Consider the following 21,094-nt stretch of genomic DNA (forward strand, 5'->3'; position numbering starts at 1 on the left):
GCATTTTGCCTAACTGGGAGGATTTAATTAACTTGCCCTAAGTAAAGGGGTTTCCTTGCCTGGCTAACCAATAAATACTCACAAACCTACCCTGGTTTCATATTTTTATTTTTAAGAAATTCTGCCATGATAAAATATTCCATTTTAAATTTTCTCCTTTCCCCATCCATTGCTTTCCGCTGAGTTGGGAATGTCATGGCAAGTACTTAGTCTGCTTTTGTCCACATATGTACTCTTTTAGTTGAGCTACAGTAAAAATGTATAATAAGCACTTTGCCATCTAATTGGAAACGAAATAACCCACACTCTACTGTGTCTTCAAAGTGTGACATTTGAAATCCATTTTTCTCATCTGAAATGATATATATGCTCTGGTAATGAAAATATTTTTTTGTAAATGTCATGAGACAGCCACACATGTGCCTAACAAGTTGTAACTGCATCACTACAATTTGTAGTGCACCAAACAGAAGCACAAAGCAATGAGTCCACAAAGTCTTTGTCACAACTAGTAATTTGCCACTGTAGCATGAAAGCAGTCAGAAAATACATAAACAAATGGACATAGCTATGTTCCAAAAATTTTATTTATAAACACAAATTTAAACTTCATAGAACTTTCACATATCACAAAACATTCTTTTGATTTTTTTTCAACCATTTAAAAATGTAAAAATCATTCTTAGCTCATCAGTCATATAAAACCAGGCAGCAGGCTAGATTTGGCCCATCAGCCATAGTTTGCCAACCCTTGGTCTAAAGTGAAGTTCAACAATTAACAAGCACAGGACCCTCAATCAGAACTGTAGTGCTTCACTCAAGCAGGAAGAGAACCAAGGATTATTTACTGTTTGAAGAAGCATCCAAGACAAAAAGATCAAGATATCAAGGAAAAGTTAGAAAATAAAAGCAAGGAAGTCTTTCAGAACATTAGTTGAAGAAAAAAACAAAGAGAAAAGAAAACCTAAGGAAAAAGATAGGAGAGGCGTCTGGGTGGCTCAGTCGGTTGGGCGTCTGCCTTCGGCTCAGTTCATGGTCCCAGGGTCCTGGGACTGAGTCCCGTATCGGGCTCCTTGCTCAGCAGAGAGCCTGCTTCTCCTTCTGCCTGCCTCTCTCTCTTTCTGACAAATAAGTAAACAAAATCTTAAAAAAAAAAAAAAAAAAGGAAAAAGGAAAAAGATAGGAGAGAGTGTGACTCCTCAGGGGCTAACATCCAAACAGTAACAGTTCAAGAAAGAGTAGAGGGAGAGGAAAAGGAGGGATCCTTATAAAAAAAATTTTAAGTTTAAAATTTTGTTACTATAAACATTACAAAACTAATAGAAAAGGCACAGTAAACTTTTAAAAAACAATGAAAGAGGGGGGAAAAAATCAACAGAGGCAAACCACTATATTTAAGAACAAGGATAGAGATATTAAAAGGTTCTAGAGGGGCGCCGTTGATGGAGCATGTAACTCTTGATCTAGGGGTCATGAGTTCAGGACCCATGTTGGGTATAGAGATTACTTAAAAATAAAAAATTTTTGTTTAAATCTTTAAAAAGTTCCAGGAAGAGGTAAATAAAACAAACAAAACCCAACTGGGGTCATACAAAGAAGCAAAATCAGACCAGTATCAGTAACACTAATTTCTTTAAGACACTGGAAAAGAGGTATCTTAAAAGTTCTGAGGAAAAAAAAGTTTTTAACCTAAAATTCCATATCCAATAAAGCTACCATTTAAGTAGAAGAATAAAATAAAGAGAACACTGGGGTGCCTGGGAGGCTCAGTGGTTAAGCATCTGCCTTCAGCTCAGGTCATGATCCCAGAGTCCTGGGATTGAGTCCCACACTGGGCTCCCTGCTCAGTGGGGAGCCTGCTTCTCCCTCTCCCTCTGCCTGCTGCTCCCCCTGCTTGTGCCCACCCTCGCTCTCGCTCTCTCAAATAAATAAATAAAATCTTTAAAAAATTAAATGAAATAAAATAAAGTGAAATAAAGTAAAGTAAAATAAAATAAATCTGACCATAACCTAGAAATAAAAATGTCTGTCACTGCCTGGGTTCAAAGTAAGGAATAATTTCTCCTGAGAATTTCCAAATACAGGTAAGTCTATAAAGTACACCCTAAATCAACATCTGGCAGTTCTAAGAAATGCCAAACTAAAAATTAACTGAAGTGATTTTGCATTGGTGGCACCTCACAGTAGCAAAGGCAAAATACTCTTTGGAGGCTGGTTCCCACAAACCAGGTCTGGCAAGTTTCATACATAAAGCACGGGTGAACACGCTCACAATCCCAAACTATAAAATACTGGTAGACAACACCTACTATGATCAAGAGTAGGAAGAAGCAAGTAGTAGTAAAATAAGACCACAAGAACTTCACATAATGGAATTATCAAATATAAATATGAAATCAGAATATTTTTGGTATTTTAAAAATAAAAAGTAAAATAAAAAAACAACAAAGCAAACACAATTAAATGTAATTTAAGGGAAACCACTTACAGTAAAATTATATAAAGTATACAGGAAAAACTCAGAGAGGATGAGAGAAACCCCTCCAGGAAAAAAAAAAACAAACCTATATAATATTCCAAAATACAGAAGATTATAGCTAATGAAAAGGCATACAATGTTTATGAATGGGCAGACACCATATTATAAAGATAGCATTTTCTCCCTAACTAACCTACAGATGGTCCCTGACTTACAATGGTTCGACTTACTATTTTTCAACTTTCAATGGTGTGAAAGTGATACACATTCAGGAAACACCATACTTTGAATTCTGAATTTTGATCTTTTCCCAGGCGGCTGATAAGCAGTACCTATTCTCACGACGCTGGGAGCAGCAGGAAGCCACAACTCCCCATTAGCCACATGATTATGAGAGTTAACCTACCAATACACTTAAAATCATTCTACACCCAGGGCACCTGGGTGGCTCATTTGGTTAAGCATCTGTCTTTGGCTCAGGTCATGATCCCTGGGTCCTGGGATTGAGCCCCCGAGTCAGGCTCCCGGCTCAGCCTGGAGCCTGCTTCTCCCTCTCCCTCTGCCTGCCACTCCTCCTGCTTGGGCTCTCTCTCTAATAAATAAATTCTTTAAAAAAAAAAATCATTCTCTACCCATATAACCATTCTGATTTTTCACTTTCAGCACAGCATTCAATAAATTACATGATCTGTTCAACACTTTACTATAAACTAGGTTTTGTGTTAGATGATTTTGCCCAACTAAAGACTAACGTAAGTGTTCTGAGCACGTTTAAGGTAGACTAGGCTAAGCTGTAACGTACAGTAAGTTAGGTGTACTGATACATTTTCAACTTAGGATGTATTCAATTTACAACAGGTTTAACAAGATGTACTCCCATCACAGATCAAGAAAGATCTGTATATCCAAAGGAATTTCAACCAAAATCCTGACAAGTTTAAGTTTTTATTTATTTGTCAGAGAGAGAGAGTGAGAGAGAGAGAGAGCGCGCGCGCTCAAGCAGGGGGAATGGCAGGCAGAGGGAGAAGCAGGCTCCCTGCAGGGAGCCTGATGCGGAACTCGATTCCAGAACCCAGGGATCATGACCTGAGCCAAAGGCAGATGCTTAACCGACCGAGCCACCCAGGCGTCCCAAAAATGCTAACAAATTTTTTAAATGAACTTTCACATGATTCTAAAATGTGTAAGAGCAGGGCACCCGGATGGCTCAGTCATCCCACTCTTGGATTCGGCTCAGGTCATGATCTTGCAGTCACAAGATCCAGCCCCACATCGGGCTCTGAGCTCAGCAGAGTCTGCTTCAGATTCTTACTCCCTCTCCCTCCTCCTCTGCCCCTCCCTGCTTGCTCTGTGTCTCTCTCTCTAAAAATAAATAATTTTTTTAAATGTGTGAGAGCAAAACGTCAACATCAATAAAGATCATCTTGAAGATAAACAAGGTGTATGTGGAAGAGAGTGAAATTACCTAAATGAATAATAAAGTTTATTGCTTATTATAAAGCTATAGTAAAAGGGAAAAAATAGAGGAAAAAAAGTCAAGTGTATTAGTTATCTATTGCTGCATAACAAATTACCCTCTAACTTAGTGGCTTAAAACAATCTCGCAGTTCTTTGAGTCAGGAATTTGGGAGTGACTTGGCAAGTAGTTCTGGCTGAGTGCCTCTAAAAAGGCTGCAGTAATATGTGAGCCAAAACTGCAGTCATCTGAAAACCTGACCATGCTAGAGAATCCACCTCCAAAGTAGCTCACTCACATGACTGGCAAGTTGGTGCTGGATGTTGGCAGAAGGCCTTAGTTCCTCTCCACTTGGGCCTCTTTACAGGACTGCTACAGTGGCAATTGTTTTCATCTAGAACAAGGGGTCCAAAGAGTAAGGAAAAAGCTGTGTGCCTTTCATAACCTAGCTTCAGAAGTCACTTTTAATTCTCCTGTATTCTCTTGGTCACCCAGACCAGTTCTGAGTCACTGTAGGTAGAGCCAGGACAGAGGAACACTGGGGCCATCTTGGAGGCTGGCTACCACACCAAGCCCTAGTAGGTTTAGAAAAAATCTTCAACTTACATAACCAACAAAGGATCAATATGCAGAACTTATCAAAATCCTTGTAAATCAAAATTTTTTTAAATGTGAGCAAGCTAAAGAAAAACAGAAGGCACAAAAATAATTCATAAAAGCAGCAACATAAATTGCATATAATAAGCATTCAAAAAGTTATTCATTAGTCCCACATAATTCCTGCTATTTACCTATGACTAAGGCACAGGCTTTAAATATTCTTCTAAAAATTATATATACATTTAATATTCATTCAATCTATGGGTTTTTTTTCCCCCACTTCCCTTTGGGACCAATGTTTATTCTAGAAGCTGGCTAGGGATAGAGGTTCAGTTTGTGGCCACAAAAGAGACATGGGTTAATGTATCCAACACTATGGGCCCAAACTCTGAACCTGGCCTTAGGAAAGTAAAGTGATAGATCTCAGTCAACCAGTCATGAATATGAAAAAATAAAATCAGCAGACTTACAGTGAGCTATTTAAATATGTCAACTTCATATTTTTTTTCAGTATAAACATATGAATTTGCCACCTTCCACTACTCTATGATCTGACATTCTTCCCAAAAACTACATTATCATTTTCTTATTGTCTTTTTTTGGTCTCAGGATCTACCTTATGCTATTAAATTACTGAGAACCTCATAGAGCTTTTGTTCAGATGGGTTTTATCCATCAATATGTACAATATTAGAAATAAAAATTGAGAATTTTAAAATATTAATATTGTAATAGTTGATAATAATTCACTTTATTAAAATTAAATGGTCTATTAGTTCATTTAAAAATAAAATCATTGCATGTTTAAACAACATTTTTATGAGAAATAACTATATTTTCCAAAACAAAAAGCTTTTAGTTAAGGGTGGCATTGTTTTTACATTTTTTAAATCTCTTTAATGTCCGGTTTAATTAATACATTCAGATCACTGATTATACATGCTTTTGCATTTAATCTGTTGTGACAGATTGTTTTGTTGAAGAATATGAGAGAACAGCTATGTATTTTAAAAAACGGAAGACTATTTTAATAGCCTTTCAAACAACAGTGTGGATATTCTTTGATTATAATACAAAAATATAAAGAGTCGGGGCACCTGGCTGGCTCAGCTGGCAAAGCATGCGATTCTTTTTTTTTTTTTAAGATTTTATTTATTTATTTGACAGGGAGAGAGAGAGCACGCAGGGGGAGCAGCAGGCAGAGAGATAGAGAGAAGCAGGTCCCCACGGTGCATGGAGCCTGATGGAGGGCTTGATCCCAGGACCCTGAGATCATGAACTGAGCCAAAGGCAGACGCTTAACCAACCGAGCCACAGAGGCGCCCAGAGAATGCGATTCTTAATCTCAGTGTCTTGAGTCTGAGGTCATGTTGGGCATGGAGAGTACTGACAATTTTTAAAATGTGTATATACATGTGTGTGTGTGTGTGTGTGTTGTTATAAATATATGTATATGTGTAGGTATGTATATGTGTGTGTAATATGTGTGTGTGTATATAAATAAAGTCGTTTTTCGTTTTTGTTTTTGTTTTTGTTTTGAGAGAGAGTGTCTGTTTGCATAAGCAGAAGGGTGGGGAGGGGCAGAGGGAAAGAGAGACTCTTAAGCAGGCTCCACACACAGCCAGACATGGGGCTCGATTTCACAACTGAGATCATGACCTGAGCCAAAACCAAGAGTTGGATGCTCAACTGACTGAGCCACCCAGGCGCCCCTAAAGTGTATTTATTTCTTAAATGTCAGTAGCAATGTGGAATTTCAAACCATATTAATTTTTACTACTCCCTTATATTAAAATCTACTGGTCTAAATTTTACACTTTGAATCTTTTTCCTATGCATGATTTTATAACATAATGCATTGCATTGGTCAATTGGTCATTTGGAAAATACTGGTTCACTATGTAGATCTTCCAAATGCTGACATTTCATTGCACACTATCAAAAAAAATTTGAGGGTGCCTGGGTGGCTCAGTGGATTAAGCATCTGCCTTTGGCTCAGGTCATGATCCCAGAGTCCTGGGATCCAGCCCCACATCGGGCTCCCTGCTCAGCAGGGAGCCTGCTTCTCCCTCTTCTGTTCCTCCTGTGTGTGTGCTCACTGGCTCTGTCAAATAAATAAATAAAATCTTTTAAAAATTTTGATACTTTATGATACACTACCAATCTCATCAGAAAAGTCTTCAAATATTAAGAAGCTATCAAACTCAAGGTTGCACATACAAGTTTTTTCCAAAATTCTAATTTTCATTTAAAAGCTCAATTTTTATCATTGGCAACATGTCAGTTGTTTCCTTGAACTGACAGGCTCAATTCATTCATTTTTGAGAAAATGGCTGCCAAACACACATGTCTGAAAACCACAGTCTGTCAATCATTGTTCCAAGTAAAAGTTATTTTCCATGAAAATAAAGAAGCTAGTTCAGCCTGGAATTCAAACAACTGTACAAGTACTCTCCTTCTTATACTTCAGCCTGCAGCAGAAGCATTTTATGCACATTTCCCATTTCATTACACAGAATTATTAAAAATCAAGATTTAATAAAATAATGTCCTAATGCTTCATCAAAAACAAAATTAAACAAGCAGGTTTTTTGTTGCTGTGTTTGTTTTTACTCCAAGTGTATGGTGGTAAAGATACAATGACTTTTACTATGGTTTGGAGGCACTATCTTAATCGCTGCTAAGGTGCCAGCAGTTTTACACATCACTGCTTTTGCATCACTAACATAAACAGCAAAACAGTGAATAAGGCAAATCATGAATAAGTATTATTATGAAAACAGTTTTAACTTTGCCAGTGTCTGAAGACGTATCAGAGTATCCCTCCAAGGTTCTAAGAACCAACTTTGAGAATCACTACTTTAAGGTATTCTCATTTAGTGTCTGCTAAGAATATAGATAAGGAAATAAAAAGCAGTTAAGATTCTTCTAAAATTTTTGATGTACAGATAGTAGACCTTGTAAAGACTTAGGTCTTACACCATTAGTCTACAAGTTTTCACTTGTAAATTTTAAGTAGCTGGAGAGATTGGAATGCAAATGACTTTGTCAGGTGTGTTATACATCACTAGATGTCAGAAAAGCTACCTTCCTTCCTCCTCTTTCTGCTTACTGAATGGAGGCAGTCATAAAGACAATGGGGAACAACTGGAAAACAACAGAAATAATAGTTTTGGGGGGTCTTACCATGTGCCAAGCACTATATGAAGCACTTCACAATGTTTTAACTCATTGAATCCTCACAATAACACTATTAAGTAGGTGTAATTATTACCCTCAACTTACAGATGTTAAGTAACTTATTCATAGACATTAAAGTAGTAAATGGTGGAGCTCAAAAATGAATTCAGGTACTCTGAGTCTTGAATTGTGTGCACTTAACCAACCACGAGAAAGTATTTGAGTTTTCCTTGACATATCTTTAATGACTGCTTGCTGATGACTGTATTATCATTCAAAAACTCAAGCTTGTTTATGTAAATAGGTCATTAGAGAAAGTAGGGCCTAAAAAAATCCCAAATAGATAAGCCACCAAACCAGCAAACTGCCATATAGTATATATATTTAGCCTGGGGCAAGAATTTCCAAGGGCTCAAACAGAAGACTCCCCAGAGTGGCTCACCGTGCTCAGTGATAAAACACAGAACTACTGTGAGAAGGTGCTCTTCACACTACACCCAGAAATATCCCCTCCCACTTACCCCATTTAAGGTTGCCATTTCAGACTTTTCATAATAAGCTGAAGATTCAGAAACTGAATAATTTTTCCATGTTGATTCTTCCATCATGTCCCACAAATAAGAATATTAAAATTATGTAGATATAAAAAGTTGGCATGAAAGGCAATACGGTCATAGAATTTTACAGGATAGGAACTTACAGTGTTCATACCGCAGAAGACCTGAAGAGGCTGCTGAGTGCTTTACCTAAGGTTACACAGCCAATTAGCAGCAGAACACAATGCAAGTTACTCTCAATCCAGTTCTTCATGCATATCACCATGCTGTCTTGATCAAGAGCTCATTTGAGAGTTTGTTCAGATGCATAAATACAAATCTGTATTTTTATTGCTACATTACAGATTAATACACACCCACTACTGACAACTTTTTGAACTCAACCTAAAATAGAATTTTTTTAAATAATCACAAAACACTTTTAAAAGCTTACTGTTGAGATTCAACAAATATTAATTTAATCTATTCTGATTTTCCAAATACTTCAACAGTAAATATATCACCCTTTCTCGTCAAAATATCTAAATCCATGTTTCTCAAAGTACAGTAGGTACCAGAATCAGAGCCACATGAGGTACTTGTTAAAAATGAGATTCCTAGGGGTGCCTGGGTGGCTCAGTCTGTTAAGCATTTGACTCTTGATTTCAGCTCAGGTCATGATCTCAGGGTCGTGAGATTGAGTCCTGCATTGGGCATCAGACTCCACATGGAATCCGCTTGAGATTCTCTCTCCCCCTCTGCTTTTGCCCCTCCCCCTGCTCTCATGAGCACTCTGTAAAACAAATGAATAAATAAAATCTTTAAAAAAATGAGATTCCTAGTATCATCCCCAAATCAACTGAGTTTCTGAAACTCCCAAAATGGCATTATAAAAAGTTCTCCAGGTGATTCTTATTCATTCAAAAGATACTTATTGAACATTCACTCTACAATATTCTAGTAGGAAACAGATAAACAAGTAAACAAAAACAAAACATTTTAGATTTTAGCTGTGCTATGAAGAAAAAAGGATAATAAGTAAGAAAGTGACCTGGAGGACTACTTTAAAAAGAACAGTCAGGCACACGATTCTTAGGGTGATGAAAATACTCTGTATGATATTATAATGATAGATACATGTCATTATACATTTGTCCAAACCCACAAAATGTACAAACACTAAGAGTGAGCACTAATGTAAACTATGGACTTTGGCTGATTATGATAGGTCAATGTAGGTCCATCAACTGTGACAAACGTATTACTCTGGTGGGAAATATTCATAATGGGGGAGGCTGTGCATGTGTAGGGGTTGGGGATAAATGGGAAATCCCTATATCTTCCTCTTAATTTTGCTATAAGCCTAAAACCACACTAAAATTAAAGCCTTAAAAAAATTTTTTTAAAGGGAAGTCAGAGAAGGTCTTTCTGAGGAGGCAACATCTGAAGTGAGGAATCCTTCACTAAAGAAAAGTGGTACTTAAACTTAGTGTGCATCAAAATCACCTGGAGGACTTGTTAAAACAGATGGCTGGTCAGAAGGTCTGAAGTGGGGCCCAAGAATTTGCATTCCTAACAAGATCGCAGATGATGTGGATGCTGCTGGTCCAGAAACCACACTTGAAGAAACACTGATCTAGAAGGAACACCTAAAGAGTGTGAATAACTGGTGTGTTAGAGAACAGAAAAAAGGCCAGTTAGCAGGAAGGGTAATGCACTTGTCATTGTTTCAAAACCACTTAACATGTTGACTTAAGTTACCAGTTACGGCTCCCTAGACCAGAGAAGGAACCAGGGTTCCATAATACCTTATATTTGCAAAGCACTTCAGAGTTTATAAAAGTATTTTCACATTTATTATTTCATTTGACTTGGTGAGATGTAAGTTAAAGACTATTAGCCACATTTTAGAAATAAATTGAGGCTCAGAAACATTACAGGCCTCCTTTACAGAAAACAATTGATGGCAGAACTATGTCCCTTGGCCCCAAACCCAGTGTTCCTTCTAGAACAGCATGCTTGCTTTTTTAAAGAGCAAAGCAAAAGATACAGGAGTTAATACTAACAAATCCTTTTCTAGATTCCCTGTCTAAAAATATGGTGACTTCCAGACTTGTTTTAGTTACTGGTTGGAAACCAACATTACCTTAAAATGACAATATTTGGTCCCATCTACTTATTGCTCCTAGAGCAAAAACAAAGGATGGAGAATGAAGAGGGACTTCACAGACTATTACTCTCTCTCTCTCTGAATAAATATCAGAGAGCCAATTTCATAACCTCAAGTCCCTCAGCCACATCAGTCAAACACAATTTTCATCCTGTGTTCTAAATCTCTCACCTAACCCAGGTTCCCACAAGAACACTGAATCCCACACGACTTACTATACTCATAAGGCCATGAGCAGTTAGTTATACACCCATTATCCACCCTCTATACACCCATTATCCCTTAGTATCTTCAACATCAATCAAATCCTTATTTTTAAAATAGCACTTTTACCTGTATGTCTCAATAATACTTCAAACCCAAAACATCCATAACTGAAATTATACACACACAAACACACACACACCTGCTTCTGTTCCTGAATTCTTTTATTTGCATTAATAGCACTGCCACCCACCAAACAAGAAACCTGGAACTCAGCCTAGACACATCTGTCTCCCCCATACCAATCTTGACACCCCCCCCATCTGCATTCCCATGGCTACTTAGAATTAGTTACCAGTAATAATTAAATAGCTGCCATTTCATTAATAAATACCATGTATTAGTCACTTTACACACTTCATTCTATCAATAACCCCATGAGGTAGGTAATTTTGTCCTTGTTTCACAATTGAAAAAACTAAGGCTAAGAAAAATTAATCTGTTCAAATCACAAGTGGGACATAACGAAGTAGACATCCAAACTCAGATGTGTCTCACAAACTCCATACCTTTCCCCCATACCAAAATGCTTCCTTCTTTAATACCTGTTATCAGTCATTTATTAATTCCAAATGCTCATTTTTCTATATTACTGTCAAGACTCCCTTCCTCCAGCCCTGCCTCCCCTCACCCTTCAATATGCCCCCAAGTGATCTTTTTGGATCACAAATGTGATCCTTTTATCACCTTGATAAAAAAGCCCTTCGGGGACTCCTTTTAGTCTACACTGTACAAATACACTTCACAGGATGAATCCCAAACCCTTTAGTACAGGTCAGCAATCCGTTAACCGCAGTTCCAAATTTCAAGAGCTTTGAAATTTTAAAGTTTTTCATAAATTTACAACAAAGCCCACCCTGAATTGTGGTAAGTTACCACAACTGTGGAATATCTGTACGTTTCGCTGCAGAAACACTAATGTGTTTGATAATGACTAGTTAACCTTTAGCTCCAGGGATGTGTAAAGTACCCTGTGCCCTGAAAACTCCCCAATCCAGTGAGCAACTCACCCTTCAAGAAACCTTCTCAAGGGTTTCCTTTTCAAAGAAGTTCCCATGACCTTCTCTTGATTTGTCACAACCACTGTACCAAGTACCCACCGCCACTGCCGAACGCTGTTTCACCTATATGACTATGAATGAGCTCTTCACTCAGTATTTTATTCAATCCTAGCACAGTCTGGAACACTGGGGGCTCATTAATGTACAATGAAACCCAGCTGTCCTTGAATCCCAATTCCCTTCAAAGTTCATTTCTCCCTCACCCCTGAACCTTAGGATATTTCAACCTAAACATGCAGGCCCTTCAAAGCTATTTTCGCTTCCAGAGTTCCTCCTTCCCAATGTCATCCTAAAATTACTTTCCACCAGACAGCTCCTCTCAGCCCTAAACTGCTCAACACCCTTTATCCTCCTCATTTTAGTCCCTACTCCTTCTTTTCCCTAGCCTCGAACAGGTCAAGTCCTTCCCTCCAAGCCAATTCGTCCTCACAGCCCTTACCGCTTACCTACTCCCTCCTCAACACCTCTCCGGCTACAGGCCTTTCCTCCCACAACACTCCTCCAAAGCGATTTCGCAGACCCTCTCTCCTCTCTCTGTCCGAGTCCACCAGCTCCCGAACCTGGGCCCGGCCGGAGTCCACGCCTTCCCGGCCCGTATCCGCACACCCCAAAGCTCCCTTGCAGCCGGTGTCCCCTCCCCCAGCCTCTCGCCGCCGGCACCCCTCCCTTCACCCTCCCCTTATCTCCGGCGGTCCACCTTCTCTGGAAACTGTCCCGAGGCCGTGTCTTTCACCTCTCAGACCCCTCAGAATCGCGCCGGTCTGAGCAGCCCCGGGCCCGAGCACCTCCGTCCCCAGATCCTCCTCGGCCCCGCAAATCTCCTTCGGCCCAGACTTCGGGCAGGGCCTCCCGCTCACCTTGCTGGATGTCGCCGTTGCTGCCCCCCGGGATGGGCACGCTGAGCTGGCGCTCCGGCTCGGGCAGGCAGCGCAGGCAGAAGGAGTGAAGGCAGGGCAGCAGCTTGGGCTCCGCCTCACGCCGGCTCTGCAAGCTCTGCTGACACACGGCGCAGGTGTCCAGGAGCGAGGCTGGCGGTCCAGGAGGCGGCCCCGCCGACGGACCCGGAGCGGGAGCCGAGGCTGGAGCTGGGGCCGGCGTCGATACCGCCCCCCCGGGAACTCCAGGGCCCACTGAGGCCGGAGGGGCTGAGGCAGCCGGGGCCGAGCCGGAGGAGGCCGCGGACACCCCCCCGTCGTCGGGCCCGGCCGCGCCGCTCTCCGCGCCCGCCCTGCCGCCTTCCTCCTCCTCCTCCTCTACCAGCACCGCGGCGAGAGGCGGCTCCGCCTCCTGCGCCGCGGGCCCGGCGGCCCCGGCAGTTACCGGCGCGCTACCGCTGCCCCCGCCGCCGCTCTCAGCCTCGCCGCCGCCTTTGTTTTCCGCCATGTTTTCCTCTTTGAACCCGCCGGACCGCCCCGCGCCGCCCGCCGCCCGCGCCGCCGCCGCCGCCGCCGCCGCCCCCAGCCCCAGCCGCAGCCGCAGCGAGAGCGGCAGCCGAGAGCGAGCAGGCAAGCGAACGAACGAGAACGCGCGCGCACGCGGCGCCCCCGCCCTCGCGTCGCGCGGCTGAAGGAGGGCGGACGCGGCGCGCGCACGTACGCACGGACGTCCTCCTGAGGGAGGCGGGAACTTGGGGAGCGGGAGGGGAATCGTCCCCGCCCCCCGCCCCCGACCTCCGGCACCACCGAGTTGTGTCCACGCCGCAGCTGCTCGGCTTCCTGGGACCGTTTAAAGCTAGTGGCCGTTGACGCTGAGCCGTCTTTGGCAGGCAGTGGTTATGCGCTCGGACACAGCGGTGGTGCGGGGAGAGAAGCAGGAAAGCGTAGGAGGGTAGGAGGCCAGGACCGGTCCCTTCCGAGCCAGCGTCTCCCGGGCGGCGCCGTCCCCAGAGGCTGGCGCGTCTCGGCGCGAACCTCAGTTGCCGCAGGGTCGAAAGTCGTAGCCTGCTGGCTCCGAGGTGCGGAACTCCTGGGGCTCGGTGCCTTCACCGGCTGCGTTCCTTTGGGTGGTTGTGCCTCAGGGGAGCCGTGAAACGGGGCCTTTTTTTTCTTTTCTTTCCTTATTGGAGGCCTGCCAGAAATAGGCTGAAAAGATCCCGTGAGGAAGAAACTCTCAACAGCTATTTTTAGCTTCTTAAGATGATTGATTTTCAGACGTTGCTACGTATCAGAAAACCAGTTGAGGAGCTTTTTCGAAGCAGAGATGCCAGAGCCACACCCCAGACCTGCATCAGGAAGTGGGGGGAGTGGGGGGGGAGGGCAGATGGATGTTGAAAAGTCGCTTCAGCGGATTCCGATGTGCGTCAGTTTTAGGAGCCACGGATCTACCCAATATTATGTCCTGAGAGTCCCACTTAGTGTGCTGGCGTGAGTTGGGTTCCAAGTGCCGGAATAATATCGGTAATAGAAGCTTTCAGAAAGGTTTTGTCTTTCTTTGAAAACAAGTACTCGGGATGTTTATGTAGTGCAGCGGCTGTTTTAACGTTAGGATCCTGAAGTGCTTTTCGTCTTCAGACAGTGTTCCCAAGGAACTGTTATTCTTTGGGCTTGTACAAGTCCTTAAAATAAGCCACTTCGAAACATTTTTCATTTATTCGCCCAAAAATATCGACCTCTTATTATGTGTTAGCGTTTTAGAAATTATAGCAGAAAGCAAAGGTGATCTGTGCCTTCAAGGAGTTTGCAGTCTTACGGAGATTGACAGTAAATTGACTGACAATAAATATATGCCAGGGAGTGATAAATACTATGAAGACAAAATAAGAGTAAAAGAAAGCAGAGATAGAAAGAGAGAGAGAAAGAAAAAAAGAAAGAAAAATCAGAGATGACTGAGGAAGGCCTCTGTGGATAGATGAACAATACTTGTCGTTCTTGCAGAAGAGTGTTCCAGGCCAAGGAGCAAACAGTGAGTACAAATGATCTGAGGTAGAGAGGGATTCTTGGCTTGTTAGAGGAACAGCAAGGAGTCAGTGGGGCTTGAGTGGTTTGAACAAGAGAGAGTAGTAGAACATGAGGATAAGAAAATTAAGGGGGCCAGGTCATATACAGAAAGAGTCCTCAATTTTTTAAACTTCTGTGCCCTTGAATTTTGAAAAACTATTTTCTCAAACATTGTAAGTAGCTAACTAAAATTTTTCACCATGCATGTAAGTAGTTGCAAAGAATGCAATTACTGACATTTTGCAATACTGACATTTTAAAATGGTTAAATTACTTTAAATCTATCCAGTGGAAAAGTAAACATTAAAGTGGTTTAACACCACCACCATGCAATTTAAACACCAACATCCATCAAAAAGTGTTATATTTTGGGGGCACCTGAGTGGCTCAGTTGGTTAAGCCTCCAACACTTGATTTCAGCTCAGGTCATGATCTCCTCAGGGTTGTGAAATCGAGCCCTGGGCTGGGCTCCACATTCAGCAGGGAGTCTGCTTGGGATTCTCTCTCTCTCTAAAATAAATAAATCTTTTTTTAAATGTTGTATTTTGTTAAATAAATATTAATCATGGAAAATAAGTTGTTATTGGGATTGTCTTAATGAGATAGCTGGTAGTTTTCTTTTTCAGGATGTGTATAACATTACTAGGAAGACACGGTCCGGTATCAATTCCATTTTTCATTTTTATACTGTAATAAGCACTGTATTAAAACTATATATGTGTGTACATATGATTTATTTTTATGTATGTGACTAATGCCCTTGAAACTATCCTTAACTTGTACCCCTTAGAAAAATTTCCTCTGCTGGAGCATCCAAGGAGTACTCCTAACCTAGATTTAAGACCCTGAGTGAGATGGGAAGGCTTGGATGAGTTTTGAGCAAAGACTCAAAATAGTGAAGAGTCTCTGTGACTGCTTCCTAGAGAAATCACGTGTAGGGGTTCAGAGTGGAAGAAAGACCAGTTAGGCTGCTAATAGAATAATAGTCAAGGAATCCTGGCTTGGACCTGCATGGTATCTGTGCAGATGGTGGAAGAATACAGCGTATAGAACACATATAATAAAGAGCAAATAAAGACTTTTCTCCAAATTTGCTTCAAAAAAAATAAGTTAATGGGGCTGAATCCCTCAACCAAGTTTTGCTGCCTTGAATTTCTCTTAACCTTTTGATGCCTGCTACCACTCGCCTTTATTAAAATCTAGTATAAAAGTGTTTTTGAAAACTATATAATTTTATAGAGAGGAAAGTGCCCTTCATGAAATTTACTGTGTGCTCTGAGAAGGCATACCTGGAATTAAGCTGTCATGGAATATTTGGGGACATTCAAACGCATACCCAGGTACATCTTGGGACGCCTGGCTGGCTCAGTCAGTAGAGCATGTGACTCTTGATCCTGGGGTGAGTTCAAGCTGCACATTAGATGTAGAACTTACTTTAAAAATAAATTAATCAACCAACAGACAGACACCCAGGTATGTCCTTGATTTGCAATGGTAGCTCAGAAATCTTAGGGGAGAAACTGAAACCGTTCATGAGGCTGAGACACCATAGGCACAAACCTGTCTAATGGAGAATGCATAGCATAGAGGCTGAATGTATGCCCTGGAGGCAAAATGCCTGATTTGAAGCCTGATTCCACCATCTACTAGCTGTGAGATTTGGGGTAACTTAGTTAACTTTCCTCATTTGTAAAAAGGTGTTTGATCCTAGTTGGACCTGCCTTAAGGTTGTTTGACAAATATTTGTAAAGTGCTTATAGTACCTGGCACATGGTAAACCTGAAATGAAAATAAAAGCAGACCCAAAGGCCCCTGAAGGGGACTGAATTGGAGGGAGAAACAAAGGTACCTCAGAAAAATCTCAAAAAGAGAAATTATGCTATGGGCTAAACTGAGCAATGGGTTTAAGTAGAGGGTGCACCCAGCCATTCTCCTGGCTAAGGCTGCCGTTTACCTCTGACCCTCTTGCACACGAGCATTATGAGAAAAATAGTTCTGAAATAAAGGAGAGCTATCTATAGGGGCCTAGCAGCTCTGCTATGGAGAATTGTTGGTAACCGGAAGTGGAAGGAACTTTCCAGTTGTCCAGAAAAGAGAAAGAGCACTAGAAGTAAATGACATTAAATGAATTAGCGATGGCGAGAGCATAATCCATTGGCTGGGCACAGGAGGTTTGCAACAATAAGGCAACAGGCCAAGAGTAGCATGAAGACCTGTAAGGGCCGGTTCTGCAGCTCTTGGGCAGAGCAAGCATGGTCAATAGCAGGAGCAGAAGAGTGCCTGAGGGCCAGCAGAGGAATGCTGAACTGCCGTTGAGATTTGGGGCATTTCTTGAATGTCATACTTACACTCATGAGTGGATGAGGCCATCAGGTCTCAAAGGTGAAATTTTGTGATTTAAAGTTCACTTCTCAACAGAAATTCATAAGCGCATGCACCTTGGATTTAGTTCATCCTGGGACTTAGTGGGATGTCCAGCTTCAGAGCAGGGACCTTCCTAACACAATTATTGAAAGAGGAAATAAAAAGGGGTGATGTTGAGAAGAGCAAATTTGTGTCCAGAAGTGAGTCCAGCGCCACACTTAGGAAAGGGAAGACAAGCACGAGAAATGTCCATGGTTTATTTGGGTAGAAGAGCCATCAGGCCCCTGGATTCCCTGACACCAACAAAACGAAGGCATCACTTGGGGAGAGGTGTATTTCGAGTATCCCAAAAAGGACATCCCTGGAACAAAAATCATCTGCTAGCATTAAAGCAAAAAAGGCAGACTTGACAGCTTATCTCAAAAAAGCTCTTGAGTAGTAGTTGGCCACTGCCTTATTTCTTACAAAACAGAATGTGTCCACTTCTTTTACATGTAACTTACTTTAAGTGATCTCATGCAGGGACACCTGGCTGGCTCAGTCAAGAGAGCATGCAACTTTTGATTTTGGGGTCCTGAGTTCAAGCCCCATGTTGGGCATAGAGCTTACTTTTTAAAAAATTGATCTCATACACTAGAATTCTGATTTTGTTTTTTGTTTTTCTTTTATTTAGAATTCTGATTTTGAATGGCTAACAATATTTCTCTTGGACAGTTCTGATTTAAATAAAACTGGCTTCTGGTTAAATTAATACAATCAGCTTTTTAAATTTTTGGTAGTAATTCCAGTTCAGCATGTGCTAGCACTGTTTTCCCTTCTAAAGATATAACTGGACTTGATTAGTGATGTTCAGCTTTTCACAAAGGTGGTGAATGCCATCTCAAAACCTATAGGAGACTGCTTTTTATATTTAGATTTATATAACTGGTCATATTAATATATTTAAACACTGAGGAAATACCTTCACTGTCTCATAGAACTGAGTAAGACTCACCTGTCTTTCAATGTTTGTTCATTAGGCTGTCAAAGAGCAGAAGATAAGGTAGCAATGTCCAATTTATCTTTTGGTCTTAATTATGCCAATTAAAATTCCCTGTATCTAAAATGTTGCCTTTTACTTAATGAAAGGCATTTTACTGTGGTTTATGTATAATGTCAAAGAATATTTAACACTTCTCACATTTTATAAATGATCTATAAGATCAGATGCTTTTAAAAATCAGCATGACATATAATAGCAAGTTAAACTTTGCTTTTGAATTCTTTACTACCTAAGTAAGACTAAGTTATAATTCAGGATTGTTTTGGGGCGCCTGGCTGGCTCAGTTGGTGGAGCATGTGACTCGTTCTCAGGGTTGTGAGTTCAAGCCCTACTTTGGGTGTAGAGATTACTTAAAAATTAAAATAATTTTGGGGGCACCTGGGTGGCTCAGTCGTTAAGATCCCAGGGTTCTGGGATCGAGCCCCGCATCAGGCTTCCTACTCCACTGGGAGCCTGCTTCTTCCTCTCCCACTCCCCCTGCTTGTGTTCCCTCTCTCACTGGCTGTCTCTCTCTGTGTCAAATAAATAAATAAAATCTTTTTAAAAAAAAATTGAGTTGAGCCTAACTGCTAGCTCCTGTTTTTTCTATATTTCTAAGGCCTTCCAGGAACACATTAGTAATCCCGGTAATAAACATAACATTTGGACAGGAATTTACAATTTACAAAGTACTTTCACAAACATTATCTCTAATTCTTGCAGTCAGTAAGATAAATCTGAAATTAGGGGCACCTGGGTGGCTCAGTTGGTTAAGCATCTGCCTTTAGGTTCAGGTCATGATCTCAGGGTACTGGGATTAAGCCTCATTGTCAGGCTCCCTGCTCACTGGGGACTCTACTCCTCCCTCCTCCTCATTCTCTCTCTCTCTTTCTCAAATAAATAAATAAACCTTAAAAAGAAAAAAAAAGAGGGATGTCTGGGTAGCTCAGTCGGTTAAGCATCTGCCCTTGGCTCGGGTCATGATCTCAGGGTCCCAGGATGGAGTCCTGCATAGAGTCCTGCATCGGGCTCCTTGCTCAGTGGGAGCCTACTTCTCCCACTGCCTGCTGCTCCCACTGTTTGTGTGTGCACTCTCTCTGTCTGACAAATAAATAAAATCTTTAAAAAAAATTTTTTTTAATTTAAAAAAAGATACCTCCCAAATTAGACAATAAGTAGACATCACTTAGGTATACTGTAATGTATCAGCTATTGTTACACAATGAGGTTTTCAGTTTTTCTATTATAAACAATACTTTGATAAACATTATGATAATTCTTTGCATGTCTATAATTATTTCTCTTGAATATTCCTAAAAATAGAATTGCTGATTCAACAAGTACACCCATTGTAAAAGTTTTTAGTAAATAAATTTGAAGGGTTTCTATTAAGTTATCAGATAACTGGATTGTTTTTGATGTATTTTGCTACTATAAATACAGGTGGAATTAACATGCAGTCTTTTTCAAATTTCAGTTTGTTTCTCTAAAGGTCTCTCCTCACATCCCACATCCCAGTCTACCCTGGCCTGGCTTCCACGCCCATCACTACCGAAACAGCTCTTGGTAAAGTCATCTGTGACCTCCATGTTTTAAAATCCAGTGGACATATTTTATTCCCTAACCTTACTCATCTTCTCGGTGGGGTTTAACACCATTGGCCATCCTCCTTCTGGAATCACTTAACTTCCTTGGCTTTGATGACACCACACTCTCTTGGTTTTCCCACTACCTCTTAGACTGCTGTTTCTTTTTTGCAGACCTTGTCAGGGGTCCCCATGACCAGACAAGAAGAATTCACAGGACTCAGAAAAGCTATTATACTCATGGTGAAATGATACAAATTAAAATCACCAGAGGGAAAAGGTACATGAAGTAAAATCCAGGAGCAAACAGGCATAAGTTTCCAGGTGTCCCCTCCCAGTGGAATTGCACAGGCATTGATTCTCCCAGCAGTGATGTGTGACAACACACAGGATGCCAAGCAGGGAAACTCACCCAAGCCTTGGTGGACAGGGTTTTTATTGGGGATCTGTCATGTAAGCATAGAGCACCCACCTAACTGACCCCAGCTACTTGGTCTCCAGCCTACAGAGGAGAAACTGATACAACATGGCCCAGGCCTCAGGCATACAAAAGACTCTCATTAGATAGGATATTTCAAGGGCTCAGATACTATCTCCTAGGAGTCAGCCAAGCACCAGTTTGACTAAAGACAGGCCTTTCTTTGGAATGTGCAGGGTTTAAGCCATCCAGGGTTAGCCCTTTCCTGCACTCCTCACTCCTACTTAATGTTAGACTTTCTCAAATGCTTATCTTCTCAATCCATTTTCTTTGCCCCTAGGCAGACTCATCCATGGTACAGTTTTATTTGCCATGCATGCAATGATAGTTCCTAAGTGTGTAATTTCAGCCCAGGTCTAACCTTTGAAGTCTAGAGCCACCTTGACAACTGCCTATTTAATATCTCCACATGAATGTCTCAAAGGCACCTCAAATTCAGCATGCCAAAGACTCAATAATCTTCTCCATAAACCTCTTCATCTTCTTCCACAGTCCCTACTTCAGTGAATGCTGTTACTGGGGCACCTGGGTGGCTCAGTCAGTTCAGTGTCGGACTCTTGGTTTCGGCTCAGGTCATGATCTCACGATGGTGAGATGAAGCCCTGTGTCAGACTCGGTGCTCAGCCCAGAGTCTGCTTCAGATTTCTCTCTCCCTCCCCCTCTCCCTCTCAAATAAATAAAATCTTTTTTTTTTTTTAATGCTTTTACCATTCACTTAGTTGCACTGGAAAGAAAGATATTTAGAAGATAAATTAACTGATTTTACTAACAGACCAGATATAGGAGGGGGTCATCCTTGAAACCTACCTTCTCATATCCATCCTATTACCCAGTCCGGTCAATTTGACTTTCTAAATATTTCTCCAAATCCCACCATTTGTCTCTCTTTCCATTGTCACCACCCTAAATCAACTTACCAGCCTCAAGATACCACCACCCTCACCTCCACATGCACTTGTGACT

The 21,094-nt window shown here is 41.4% G+C and overlaps 1 protein-coding gene across 2 annotated transcripts in view; it reads right to left on the reverse strand.

Moving 5' to 3' along the window:
- The window catches only part of TRIM33 (tripartite motif containing 33), a 124,218-nt gene extending 111,053 nt beyond the window's left edge, over positions 1–13,165 (reverse strand). For both annotated transcript variants that reach the window (XM_045801451.2, XM_045801450.2), the window contains exon 1: positions 12,604–13,165. In XM_045801451.2, coding sequence (XP_045657407.1) covers positions 12,604–13,129 — 526 coding nt within the window. In that variant the 5' untranslated portion in view covers positions 13,130–13,165. The remainder of the gene's footprint in view (positions 1–12,603) is intronic.
- Positions 13,166–21,094: the final 7,929 nt, after the last annotated feature.

The sequence above is a fragment of the Ursus americanus genome, chromosome 12 (genome assembly GCF_024610735.1).
Source record: "Ursus americanus isolate L20-20 chromosome 12, mUrsAme1.1.p, whole genome shotgun sequence".
Lineage (NCBI taxonomy): Eukaryota > Metazoa > Chordata > Mammalia > Carnivora > Ursidae > Ursus > Ursus americanus.